This window comes from Rattus rattus, chromosome 11, assembly GCF_011064425.1.
Source record: "Rattus rattus isolate New Zealand chromosome 11, Rrattus_CSIRO_v1, whole genome shotgun sequence".
Taxonomy (NCBI): domain Eukaryota; kingdom Metazoa; phylum Chordata; class Mammalia; order Rodentia; family Muridae; genus Rattus; species Rattus rattus.
Window position 1 is genome coordinate 96,778,622 of NC_046164.1, and position 13,966 is coordinate 96,792,587.

At 38.7% G+C, this 13,966-nt stretch overlaps 2 protein-coding genes and 1 long non-coding RNA gene across 4 annotated transcripts in view; 2 read left to right on the top strand and 1 right to left on the bottom strand.

Moving 5' to 3' along the window:
* Window positions 1–2,024, top strand: part of Pnpt1 (polyribonucleotide nucleotidyltransferase 1) — a 29,835-nt gene extending 27,811 nt beyond the window's left edge. Inside the window, exon 28 of the mRNA XM_032916020.1 lies at window positions 1,651–2,024. Coding sequence (XP_032771911.1) covers window positions 1,651–1,809 — 159 coding nt within the window. The 3' untranslated portion in view covers window positions 1,810–2,024. The remainder of the gene's footprint in view (window positions 1–1,650) is intronic.
* The window catches only part of LOC116912117, a 30,984-nt gene extending 19,664 nt beyond the window's left edge, over window positions 1–11,320 (bottom strand). The window contains exons 1-2 of one of the 2 annotated variants that reach the window (XR_004389424.1): window positions 10,993–11,319; window positions 10,371–10,488 (exon numbers count right to left, since the gene is read on the bottom strand). This is a non-coding gene — a long non-coding RNA (uncharacterized LOC116912117). Of the gene's footprint in view, window positions 1–10,370; window positions 10,489–10,992 lie in introns of both variants that reach the window. The other variant, XR_004389425.1, reaches the window with a different exon arrangement.
* Window positions 11,321–11,364: 44 nt separating this feature from the next.
* The window catches only part of Ppp4r3b (protein phosphatase 4 regulatory subunit 3B), a 48,321-nt gene continuing 45,719 nt past the window's right edge, over window positions 11,365–13,966 (top strand). The window contains exons 1-2 of the mRNA XM_032916019.1: window positions 11,365–12,038; window positions 13,124–13,179. Of these exons, the coding sequence (XP_032771910.1) occupies window positions 11,897–12,038; window positions 13,124–13,179 (198 nt within the window). The 5' untranslated portion in view covers window positions 11,365–11,896. The remainder of the gene's footprint in view (window positions 12,039–13,123; window positions 13,180–13,966) is intronic.

Genomic DNA, 13,966 nt, shown 5'->3' on the forward strand with positions numbered 1-13,966 from the left:
TGGTCTGTGGACTGTATCTTGGGTAATTCGAGCTTTGGGGCTAATATCCACTTATCAGTGAGTGCAATACCATGTGTATTTTTTTGTGATTGGGTTACCTCACTCAGGATGATATTTTCTAGTTCAATCCATTTGCCTAAGAATTTCATGAAGTCATTGTTTTTGATAGCTGAGTAGTACTCCATTGTGTAGATGTACCACATTTTCTGTATCCATTCCTCTGTTGAAGGGCATCTGAGTTCTTTCCAGCTTCTGGCTATTATAAATAAGGCTGCTATGAACATAGTGTGGAGCATTTGTCTTTCTTATATGTTGGAGCATCTTTTGGGTATATGCCCAGGAAAGGCATAGCGGGTCCTCACCTAATAGAATGTCCAACTTTCTGAGGAACCTCCACACTGATTTCCAGAGTGGTTGTACCAGTTTGCAATTCTACCAACAGTGGAGGGGTGTTTCTCTTTCTCCACATCCTCGCCAGAATCTGCTGTCACAGAGTTTTTATTATCTTAGCCAATCTGACTGGTATGAGGTGGAATCTCAGGGTTGTTCTGATTTGCATTTCCCTGATGATTAAGGATGTTCAACATTTCTTTAGGTGCTTCTCAGCCATGCGATATTCCTCAGCTGAGAATTCTTTGTTTAGCTATATACCCCATTTTAACAGGGTTATTTGGTTCTCTGGAGTCTGTATGATGTAGGATTGGTAAAGATCTTTTTCCAATCTGTTGCTTGCTGTTTTGTCCTAAGGACAGTGTCCTTTGCCTTACAGAAGCTTTGCAGTTTTATAAGGTCCCATTTGTCGATTCTTGATCTTAGAGCATAAAGCCACTGATGTTTTCTTCAGGAAATTTTCCCCAGTGCCCATGTGATCTAGACTCTCCCGCACTTTTTCTTCTATTGGTTTGAGTGTATCTGGTTTGATGTGGAGGTCCTTGATCCACTTGACCTCAATGTTTAATCTTTAAAGGTGTAAATTGTGCTTCAAATTCTAATTAGTCTTTTTGAAAGCGTAGAATAAACACTTTTAACTTGTATCTCTGCATAGTGCTTTTATAACTTAGTGAGGCTTAACCAGACTTGCTAAGTAAGAATTTAAAATAAGACCCCCCTCAAGGAGATTAAAAAAAAAAAAAAAACCTTTAGAACTGTGCAGACTATCATTTGGTGATAGACTTGATAACATAGTTGAAAGCTTTGTCATGTTTGAGTGGTTGACATGTTTTTGAACTTACTAAGGGACTAGAATTCTGATAATAAAACCAACCTTGTCTTGTAGTCCTCTATCAGTGAATAGAAGTTGTTCATAATCTTTAGTCTTACAGTAGCGGGACCTAGAGAGCATTAAAAGGACAGTTAACCAGAAAACTCTAAATTTTTGCTGGTTAGTTGGTTGGTTTTGGGTTTTCTTTAAATAAGATCTTACTATAGCCCAGTGGGCCTGGAATTCATTGAGTAGCTCAGGCTATCCTCAAATTTAAGCAAGCTTCCTGCCTCCAAGAACTGGAATTACAAGCAAAAGAAAATATGCATGGATTCTTTTTCTTTTTTGTAACAGTTACTTAACCAGACAATTACTCCCTTAATTGGACAACATAAATTTTAAATATCTTTGAAATTACATGTCAACTTTAATCTGTTTCTTTAACATAGGTCAAATACTTTGGCCGTGATCCAGCTGATGGAAGAATGAGGCTTTCCCGTAAAGTACTTCAGTCTCCAGCTACAACTGTTCTCAAAACTCTAAATGATAGGAGCAGCATTGTAATGGGAGAGCCTATTTCACAGTCATCATCTAACTCTTCCCCTTGACTCCTTTTTAAAATGGTATTCAATGGTGAGATTCTGCAGAGCAAAATTTAATAGTCCTGTTTATTGTATAGATTTATATATAATTTAAATATAATTATTTGTATTAAAATGCTTATTTCATGTGCCTTTTTTATTTCAGGAGTAGCCTATATTTGCTTATTCTTCTTTGGGTTATAAATAAATAAATATTTATTAAAAGCTATTTTTATATCTTAGGAAAGATTACCTTTCTGTTCCTATAATTATGAACTAATGAAAAATAGATCATTTATGCCTTCCTAAGAACTTTTTTTTAATACCTTCCTTCTCTTCATATATATAATAATGGCCAGTCCCCTTTATTTCTTTGCCCAACAGCTGTGCTCACTTACACACTAGAATTGACATTTTGAAAGCCAGAACCCATTTCTTCAAAGCAATTACACATTTAATTGGTATTGAGGAACTAATTTGATTTAGTTTCTAATGATTAGTCGTTCAAATTGATCACAAGACCATAAATACAGTGAAATGAATCCTATAAATGGAATTCTTGCTAGAGTAATTTAGTTTTTTTTATTACCTATGTCATACAAAGACTATGCACTCATCAGATAGAACTAGGTAATTCTTCATATGTATATAATTGGCAGTGTGTGGATATTCTTGGTGTAAGAGTAGGAGGAATCAATCAATATAAAGATTATTGATGTAATATCTAGCAATATAACTGATAACTGTCAAATCCATTGGTTTTTTTGTTTGTTTGTTTGTTTTTTGTTTTGTTTTATTTTTATTTAAGACAGGGTTGGTAGAACCCATTAGACCAGGTAGGCCTGGAACTGAAATCCACCTGTCTGACACATCAATCCAAGGAGTAAGCCACCATACCCAGCTCATTGCTGTAATTTAAAACATGCTAATAGTCCACGAAAAGTAAATACTACATAACTTAGACTATGTTCCTTTTATAAGTCTTACAAAAATGTGGATTTTTTTATTGGGGCTGATATAAGATATTAGATATGAACTTACACAAGCTAAAGATCTTAAAGGTATGTTTGTACTTAAATCAATAAACATTACTCTGTGTAAAACAGCATATTACATGTACTAATACATTTTAATTATTTCTATAATTAATATACTATACTGTTATTTAGTAGTAGTGACCACCATAATCCTTAATTTAAGGGAAAATAACCTTTATTGGAAGGATTTCTAAGTTTTAATTCAGTTTTCTTAAATTTGCTCTTATTTTTCAAAGGTATGCTGTTAACAATCTAGAAAAAGCAAAGCCAGTTCTTGGAACTCCAGGGGACTGCTACAGAATTGAAAAGATAGCTCACAACACCAACAATAGAAGCACCCTCATTTCTGCTGAAGTCAGGAGCCTACCAAACATGCCAGAGCATCTGCTTATCTTTATTTAAATCGTGGTAGTTTTTCATAATTATAAGTTTAATCTGACACTATCATTTATAGTACTTGCAAGTTGTTCCTTTATGACCTTTATTTTGACATACATAAATTAGTGTTCCAATTTTTTTAATTTATTTATTTTGTGCACTTACAAACTTCTGTGCATGGGTAAGAATCAGGACAATTTATAGGAGTTGGTTTTCTCTTACACTATGTGGGTTCCAAAAAACAAATTCAGATCATCAAACTTATAATAAGAACCTTTACCTGCCAAGCCATCTTCCTGGCTCAAACTATGGGTTTTATGTGACTGTTTTCCTTCTCTTCTTAAGCATCTTAAAATTTCTGGATCTAAGAAGCATGAACATCAGCAGCTATCTTGTTCAACTTAGCCAAACACTGAATTCATTCATTCAGCATGTACTATGGACTAAGCACTATGACATGTGCAGTGATGTCAGCAAACAGAGGTAAAGTTATAACATGCTTAGTAAACAAGTATGTAACATCATGTAGTGGCAGATGCTTTAAATTAGAAAGGCATTTGCATAAGGGGTCGGAATGATCTGTCCTAATTAGGTTTCTATGCTTAGATATAGTCCATAATGAACAAAATCACCTTTAGAAGGAAAGGATTTTCTTATAACACCCAGGATCACCTGTCCAGGGGCAGTACTAGTATTACTTCCGGTGAGCCCTTGTATATCAAGCATTAATCAATAAAATGTCCCCAAAGACTTACCTATAGGCTAATCAGATGGAAGCATTTTCTCATTGAATGATTACATAAGTTGACAAAAACAAAAAACAAACAAACAACAAAAAAAACCCACCAGGACATATATGATAAGTTGTTTCAAATTAAATGATTCAGAGCCACTTCAATGAATAGATATTTCAAAAGAAACCTTAATGAATTAGGAGCAAATGAAAAGATATTTTGAGAAATAGAATTTCTGATAGAGGTCTTCGTTTTCATTTGATATTCTATGTCCAGAAGCAAAATTAAATCATTTTAGAAACCAATTTTACATAGCTTAGTCTTTTGCTTTGTATTAATATAACAAGTGGAGATAGCAGGTAAGTTTCAAAACATTTAATCAAGCAAGCATATTCTTAGTTATTTCCAAGGAAAGAGAATCATGAACAGTTTAACAGGCTTTGACAAATGCTTTCTCATGAAAATTGACAATAAGATGGCAGGCAGTAGAAATGGGAAAGAAAATATAAAAGACTCATTGTCAAGGGATAAAAAGTATAATAGTTACAGTGAAAATATATCACAGCCATGAGTTTGTTTCACAGCCAAATCCCATTCCCTATATTTAACTGACAGCAAGGCTTAGTAGTCAACAAAAAATAAAACAGTTCTCCTTATTATCACATAGAATATAAAGTTGAAAGAGGAAGCAATTACACTGTAACTTTAGCCTGAGGCTTATAAAGATAATAGATCTGATATCAGAAAACTAGCTAAAAAAAAAAAAAAAGTGAAAGTATCAACCAATATATAGAAAGCAGTTGGAGACTTTTGCATGACTTCTTGGATCTATCCACCCCAGAGAGAGGGTATCATGAACCAAAGTATTCGATCCAGGTCAAGTTCATCAAGTGAATTTATTGGGTAGACATTAAGATACTCCAAAAGAAATTCCCACCCCAATGTGAATCTTCTGACTCTCCTTTTCAATTGGAAAATGTTAACAGGCCCTAAATTCAGACCCTGGCAAAACACAACACACACATACACACCAAACAAAAACTATAAAAAAGGGGTTGGGGATTTGGCTCAGTGGTAGAGCGCTTGCCTAGGAAGCGCAAGGTCCTGGGTTCAATCCCCAGCCCCGAAAAAAAAAGAAAAGAAAAAAAAAAACTATAAAAAAAAAGAAAATGCCTTTTATAAGCATAGTGCTATAGTATGTTGTACTGTTTCCTTTGGAAACTTAGTTTTATATAGTTACTAATTAAGTTGATAGGCACTCTAGCAAAGGATTCTTGTGACCATAACTTCCCTGGAGTTTACTATAAAACAGGCTAACCTAACCTTGAACCTCTGCCTCTACCTCCCAAATGCTGGAGTTGCTCATATGCATCATGGCTCTGATGATTTTTAAAGCCATAGTAGGAGCTAATAAGATGGCTCAGCAGATACAAATACTTGCCACCAAGTCAAGACAGTCTTTAAGTTCAATCCCTAGGCCTATGTAATGGAAGGAAAGAACTGATTCCCCCAAATTGTCCTCTGACCTCATACAAGTATGTATGTATGTCAAGAGAGTGCAAACCTGCTCAATAAATGTAAAAAGAAATTTAAATGTTCTGCCACCAAGATGCTTCTATAGGTAAAGGCACTTTTGTCAAGACTTGAGTTTGAACCAAGAGACCCACATAGTACAAGTAGAGTACTGACTCACAAAAGTCCTGACCTCCACATGTCATGACACATGCATATGCATAAACATACTACATGAATAAACATGTATTTTTGTTATGTATGGGTGTAATAGAATTCAATCCCCAGAACACACATTAAAAAATCCAAACATAGGGCTGGAGAGATGGCTCAGTGGTTGAGAGCACTGACTGCTCTTGTAGAGGTCCTGAATTCAAATCCAAACAATCAAATGGTGGCTCATAGCCATCTGTAATGAGATCTGATGCCCTCTTCTGGTGTGTCTGAAGGCAGCTACAGAGTACTTATATATAATAAATAAATCTTTAAAAAAAAAATTAAAACATGGTGGCTTGCACTTGTAATCCCAATACCAGGAAGATGAAGACAGGTGGAACCTTGGGGCTCGGGCTCACTGGCCAAATTCCAAGCCAGTGAAGAGACGCAATCTCGAGATGAATGACACATGAGATTTAACTGTGGCCTCTGCATATTCACACACAAAGTCATTTTATAGTGATAAGAGGTGATCATAGAGTCAGCACCTGCAATCCCCAAGCTCCTTGGAAGGCTAAAGCAGGAAAATCTCTTAAACCCAAATATTTGATCCTTGTATGGGTAACATAGTACAACCTAATCTTTCCAAAAAAACAAGTTGGTAGAGAAAACAGGCTATTAACTAGAAGAGGAAAAAAAAAGAGTGAAACTTTATATGCAATGGAATTTGAATTGCCTCTTAATAAAGAGTTTGCTAGGTAAGCCTGGCTTTAAGGAATGATGATAAATGGAGAGGCATACTGTTGAGTAGTAGTTGTTTCATAAGCAGATGAAGATAAGAGTATATAGTAAAGCAGTTTAGAATTAAGACAACTTTATTTGACATGTGCTCGAAGTACTGAAAAGTACCATGTTTCATGAAAGCTATATTAGCAGTTGCCTATTAATATTTTTAAACTGTGCCTATAAAATTACCATAATTCTCAAGAATTCATAAACTAGAAAATTATGCTAAAAACCAAAACCAGAAAATATGTAGAAAATTATCATAAGATATTAAAAATTATAATAAAAATATTGAGGGGAAAACGTATCACCAGTTGCCAAAGAAGTTACTTACAAGATTCAATGTATGTAATGTCCATAGTTTGGCAAATAGCAGTCAAAACTTAGAAATGGGCTGGAGAAATGGCTCAGCAGTTAGGACTGGGTTCCCAGCACCCATGTGGTGGCTTATAGTGGTAGTTTATGGCAACTACCAGTAAACTGCAGTTCCAAGGGAACCGATGACCTCTTCTGTCCTCAGCAGGATCCTGAATACACATGATATACACATAAATAAATATTTTAAGTATTAGAATCATAACACTAAAGGTATGGCTGTCAAAGTCAGGAACAAAACAAACATCGCTATTATTCAACACTTCTGGTGGTCTTATCAATGTTATGAAATTAAAAGGGGTATCAGAAAAAAACAAAAACACTTTCAGATTACCACCTGAACCACTTCACACAAGTAGGATTTACAGGTGAGCACATCAGAGGAAATGGCTGTCTTCTCCAGGAGGAAAAGCTGCTATGAGAGAGCTCGTTTCCACTTTTCTCAGCAAAGGCCATCACCTTTACAGGCTTTGAAGAGCTAAGCCTGCGATGATTTTGTCCTATGCCTGTAGTCTATTCTATGATTAAATACCTGCTCCCAAAGAGTGCAAATCAATGAAGTCTCTGAAGCCTCTCATCTGAACACTATGAAAATCTAATACCAGGTGTAATCTGACTTCCCAATACCACATTCTACCTGATTTTCATTCCTTCGGTGTGTAATCTTCCCAGCAGTCCCTACAGATTAAACCTAGCTACCATGGCTTCACAGCTAGAAGAGAAAACGTGCTTGCTTTTACAAGGATTTGTGAGCTACATCTACAAGGTCTGAAGTGCCAAAAGTATCTACAATACCAAAATCACCAAGGGGCTCTAAACAATATTTTAAGGCTTTAAACTTTCCCAACAAGAGCCTTGGTTACACAACCAAAACTAGGCTGAGCATTTAGATATCTTTAGATAGAGTTCCAAGACCTTCAAATTCTTTACCCTTAAAACTGTAAGAAATACATTAAGCTCAAGTCTATCCCTTGGGTCCTAGATTTAGTTTCTGAAATATCCTAAATACCTCAATTGCAGTCTCTTAATTATTTCCTCCATATTTTTCTGGTGCCTTGAAATTTTGCACAGGTAACATGGTTATGGTCAGCAAAAAGAGACCACATTGTGTCAGAAACTAAGAAAAACCATCCCCCAAATCCAATCTTACTACTTGTTTTCTTGCCTTAGTATACCACCTGTGATGGCTATTCTTGGTTGTCAATTTGACTACATCTGGAATTAACCAAAACCCAAGCAACTGGATAGGTTCAAGTGGTGCTTTTAATGAAAATGGCCCCCACAGCCTTACAGGGAGTGGCACTATTTGAAAATATTAGGACTTGGGGCCTTGTTGGAATAGGTATGGCCTTGGAGGAAGTGTGTCACTGGGGGTGGGCCTTGGGGTTTCAGAAGCTCAAGCTAGACCCAGTCTCTCTTCCTACTGCCTGTGGATCAAGATGAAGAACTCAGCGACCTTTCCAGCACCATGTCTACTCGTATGCTGCCATGCTTCTTGCCATGATGGTAATGAAGTGAACCTCTAAACTGTAAGCCAGACCCAATGAATGTTTTCCTTCATAAGAGTTGTCGTGGTCACAGTGTTTCTTCACAGCAAAACCCCAACTAAGACAGTATAATGGGTACACAGGGATTTTTTTCCCCTCAATGAAATCATTTGAACTGGGAAGAGCACCTTTAATCTGGGCCACTTCTGTTGGCAGCCTATGTAAAGGACATGGAAGAAGGAAGTTTGCTCTCTTTGCCTGCTTGCTCCTACTCTTGCTTTTACTGGCAAGTCCAGTCCTTCAGTGAAGCTTACTTCTTGTGGATTCTGCCATATACTGAAGACCAGCTGAGACACACAGATTCATAGACTAAACTACTAGATTCTTTCTTGGATCTTCTTAGACAGCCATTATTAGACTAGTTGGACCATACCTATAAGCCTTTCAAATAACACATACAATCATTCTCAGAGAAGTTCTGTTCCTCAGAGAAGCAAAAGTGATTATAGTTAGCATACACGCATACATACACATACATACACACACACACACACACACACACACACAAACACACACACACACAAATTTTACATAGATGAATTTACCAAACTCTAATGGTTTGAGGGAGGGTTTTTGGTTTTGGTTGTAGTTTTTTTGGTTTGTTTGGTTTTTTTTCCCCCCTGCAAAAAATATCTCAATGTCAAAGAGAAGAGAGATGGATCTATGGGTAAATATGCTTGCCACCAAGCCAGACACATATGGTGAAAGAAGGGTAGTGACTCTTGCAAATTGTCCTCTGACTACCACACTATGTTGGAACACAGTCCTTCCCTTCACCAAATGAATTACTGTCACTTTTTAAAAAGCCTCTATGGCACTGATGAGATGTTTCAGCAGTTAAAAAGTTCTGGCAGAGAACCCATCTGGCTGTTCACAACTATAACTCCAGTTCCAGAGCATCCAAAATCTTCTGGTACACATACATACATACATACATACATACATACATACATACATACATACAAACATACATACATACACGCACACATGCACACAATGAAAACTTTTTTTAAACGGTATAGCATTTGAACTGTAACATAAGTACATAAAATAGTAATATAATCCAGAAATGATACAAATTATTCTACAGGGCATTATAAGCAAAACATATGCCATTTTAAATGAGAGTTCATCATACAGATATTGGCATTGACTTAAGTCCTAGAAACAGTCATTTAAGTCATCAAAAGACAACTACAGTATAGACACAAATTTGCAGATCATAAACTATGTCTAAAACAAGGTACAACATGAAATCTAGTGGAAAAGAAAAATATATTCAAAAATTATTTAACATTTTTAGATGGTGGTAGTAGCATTAAATCAAGTGTACAAGTATATAGGCCACACACCAAGGAACTGTCCTCAATCCAACATCACACACACAGTGAGATTAAGAGGGGTTCTAGTGAGGAGTGATAGTCACTGTTTTCTGTAGAAAAACTGAAGAGCAGGAAGCAGGAGCTAAAGAGACTTAGCTTGCATTGCAGAAGTTCTCTGTCCTTTTAATTTTTTACATATAAAGGTATTACTCGTAAAGACCAAGGACATGGGGGTTGGGGCTCATTTGAACTACAAACTTTTGGAGTTGTAGTTTCCTTGTAAAAGACTCTTGGGGAAGGTGTGGCTATGGCACAGTGATGTTTCCAGACTACAGCATGAGATGGAACCTGTGTTGTACATCCCTGCTCTAGCCTTCTGCCCCTAAGGCTACAAGGCCATAGGATTAATGGAGCCAAAACAGTATCTCCACAGAGAATGCTCTAGGCACCTGAAACTTCTGTCCTAAAGGCTAAGTGGGCTTCCAGGATCTGTCCAGTGCTCTAGCTAAAGTTCTTTTCTCCTTTAAGGTGGACATTGAAAAGGATGCTTAGAAATAATCCTTGGATTGTCCTCTAACACTGGACTAAAACACAGACAGTGGAAAGCTTTCTATGACCTTTCCAAAACAAATTATATTTTCCCCAGCTCAAAGTAAATTTGTCCATATCAATCACAGAATATCAGGGGTTTATGTATAGTGATTCAAGTCCTTTTATCATAGGCAGAATCCCGATACATACCATAGGCTGGCCTGGTCCTCAAAGAGATGCTCCTGTCTCGGTTTTTCTATGTGCAGTCTTTACGGATGAATGGCTGCAGACCAGGCTAATTTTCTTGATCCTTTATACTTTCTTGATCCTTTATACATTTTTGAAAAAGCAACGATAGATCAAAATTTGAAATCGTTTTTAATCAAGCGACTAGGTGCATAAGACACCCCTTTAAACGTATGGTGATGAGTTCACGCCTAACCTCGCCAAAACATAAACACACTTTGACAACCATAAAGATGACTACAACTCCCAAAATACACCGCGGGACCAACGTGTGTACCTTCCCCGTGTTCGTCTTTCAGGTGGTTGAGCTGAGGGACCAAATAAGAGAACGGAGAGGCAGCTGAACTACACTGGGAGCCACGGCCTTCGGGCGAGCGACATGCACTGAGCGACGTTAACTGAACGCCAGGAACCTTCGCCTTTGCCACACGAGGACCGTGAGGCTGCCTGCCTGCGCTTGCCCTCGCTGCCGCCGGTTTCTCTCTCCGAGCCTTTAATGGTCCAAGTAAGAGGCTAACGAAGAACGCTTTGGCGGAAATAAGAACTTCAACGCGTTTGTGGAACATTAAGATCGCCCACTGCTCACCGTGGCCATGGAACACTTTCCCGGATGAAGCCTCGCAGATTCTATAACGGATTTTAATGGGTGAGGGGCTCGACTTCACATAAGACTCAAACACCCTCAACCCCGCCCCCAGCCCTTTTCGGGCTGACAGAATGAGTCCCTACACTTGGCTTCGCCCTAGACCTGTCCACGCATTCGGACTTCCCAGCCTGGCTCTGCTCAGTTGACAGCAAGTCCAGAGTTGACAACCCGCCACTCAACATCCGCCCTACAAATCCCGAAAACAGTTCAGCAACAAACACCACTGCTCCATCAACCTTCTACAGACAATTTCTCGCGGAGCAGGGAGGAAAGCTCGCGAGACTTCCCCGCCCAACAGGGATTCCCGAGCCAGGAGGCGGGGCCGAAAGAGGAGGAAGTCCCTCCTAGGCCGGCTCACCTCGGCGCCGCACTCCTCGCGAGATCGCTGAGGTCTGACTCTCCGGAAGCGTGTTTGGCCGTAGGTACTGTGCATTGGACTAATCGGCCGCCGTAGCCCCTGCTAGGACAGCCCGTGCGAACCTGCTGGAAGAGGAAGAGAAAGGCAGAGAGAGTCGGGTTACAAGATGGCGGATCTGTAGTAGTAACCGCGGCGGGCGGCGGCAGCGGGAGAGCGAGAGCGAGCTCTGGGGAGCAAAGGGAAGGGAAGGTGATTGTGCGCCGGGGTAAAGGGAGGGGTAGCGGAGACCACGAGCGGAGGGTTCTCGGTGGCTCTGGCCACCCCTTCTCGCGGCTAAACCTTTGGAGCCATGGTAAACTCAGGCCTCTCCGGAGTCGCTGCCACCACCGCCGACGCCGCTACCGCCACTACCCGGTCTCAAGAGTGAGGGGTACCGGCGAGGTGAGCGAGGAGGTGGCGGCTGGAGCAGTGGGGCCAGTAGCCACTATGTCGGATACACGGCGGCGAGTGAAGGTCTATACCCTGAACGAAGACCGGCAATGGGACGACCGAGGCACCGGGCACGTCTCCTCCACTTACGTAGAGGAGCTCAAAGGGATGTCGCTGCTGGTTCGAGCAGAGTCCGACGGTAAGGTTATTGGAACGGTGGGATGGGGACCAGTGCATCGGTTGCGACACAACCTGAGGTTTAAGCTCTGGGACTCCAGTATTCTGACTAGCACCACTAGGGACAGCACATTGGTCTTGAGCCTGCCCTTCCTTACGATAAAAACAAACTACTGGGCCTGGATTTACTCTCCGTCAGACGTGGACTCGAGGTTCCCCGCCTCTCCCTGTTAAGGATTTGACTCCTTTCCCCTCCAATCCCCGCTCGGTTGTTGAAATTTAGAATGTAATGAGTGAGGAGTCAGTAGAAGACCACATAGTAGAAGACCAGATAGGAATCTCGCCCATGAGATCTGACACGCATCCCCGACCCGCTTTAGGTACAGTCTTGCGGGTTGAATGTGTCTACTATAAAAGGTTTAGTGAAACTTTTCTGAGTGCCTTAAAAACAGGTTTCAGTTGTTCCAATCGACAGGTGCTGGGGAAAACTAAAACGGACTTTTTCTTGAAGTTAGACTATTGCCACGAAACACACAAGCACATACATCTTTATTTTCTGATCTCTCCAAGGCTGCCATTGTAGGGAGTGAAAAAGCGGGTTCCACAATCTCAGCAAGTTAGAATACTAAAGCAGACTGTAAAGTTGTATTTGCTGATTGCAGAATTCATAGAAACCATTTTAATATTATTAAAGCTGACAGACATAATAAAGTGGCTACTACTTACTACCTGTACTCAAGAGCTGCCCAGTTGGAGCAACTAATACATTGCAGGTAATATAAGAATAACAATGTTAGATTTATTTTTGGCAAATCTTAAACTAGTGCAGAGTCCCTTTTAGTAGACAGCAAGTCCAGAGTTCTTCTACATTATGTGGGGGGTTGTTCATTGTCAAAGGAAAAGGATAAGTATAATTTGTATGGTAAGTCTCTCCGAGGCCCTTGTAATTTGTTTTGTTAGACAGGAAACAGCTTTTGTTAAAGTTAGTCTTGAATAAACCAAAATACATTTGTATTCAGATGTTCAGTCAAGGAGACATGGAACGTTTATTAGTTGTGTGCTGTTGAAGGTTTTATAATTTGAGTCTTTTTTTTTTAACTCTTTCAGGATCTCTACTCTTGGAGTCAAAGATAAATCCAAACACTGCATATCAGAAGCAGCAGGCAAGTAGTTGTTTATCTGTAATTTGAAAGACTTCCTCTGTGATCCAGGATGTATTTATATGACAAAGATGGGGATACTTTCCAGACAAGAAAAAAAGTTTGGTAACTAAAATTAGGTACCATATGTATTTTCCTTTCAGTTTGAGAGTCTCAAGCTGAAAAGTAGTTTTTTATATTGGTGATTTAATGTTGTTTGTTAATTGAGCCACTGTTTGTATTGCAATGTGATGTATTTTGGTCTTTAAAGTAAGCCAGGTCTCTTCCATATACTCAACACTAAACCTTTCATTCTGAGTCCCATTTGAAAGAAATGACTTAAAAGAAGATTAAGAGTGTTCGGTTTCTACTATTAAGAAAAAAATTCAAAGAGATTCTTTTAAAACAAGGAGAGCCTGTTTGTGGTGTAAAGTTGGATCCTTTGACCAAGGAGAAGGATTTTTTTTTTTTAAAGTAATGTTTAAGTTCTGCTTTTAATTATATGCATATTTTAACATAATAAATGGGTACTTTAAAATATACATATTGGTATTCATGAAACATTTCTGGTTAATATTTATTGTCACTTTGGAAAAGAAAATCTGTTTTAGTATTTCTAATTAGTTAGCATAAATCATCCTTTCTTATCTGTGAATGTTTTCATTTTTATTATGAAATACTATCAATATTAAATAGTATAGAGGATAATATAATGGACTCCATTATAACACCATCAGATTTAACAACATTAACGTATTTTCAACCTTTTGTAATGTTTAACATGGATAGAGGTAAAATCCTTTGTATCTGT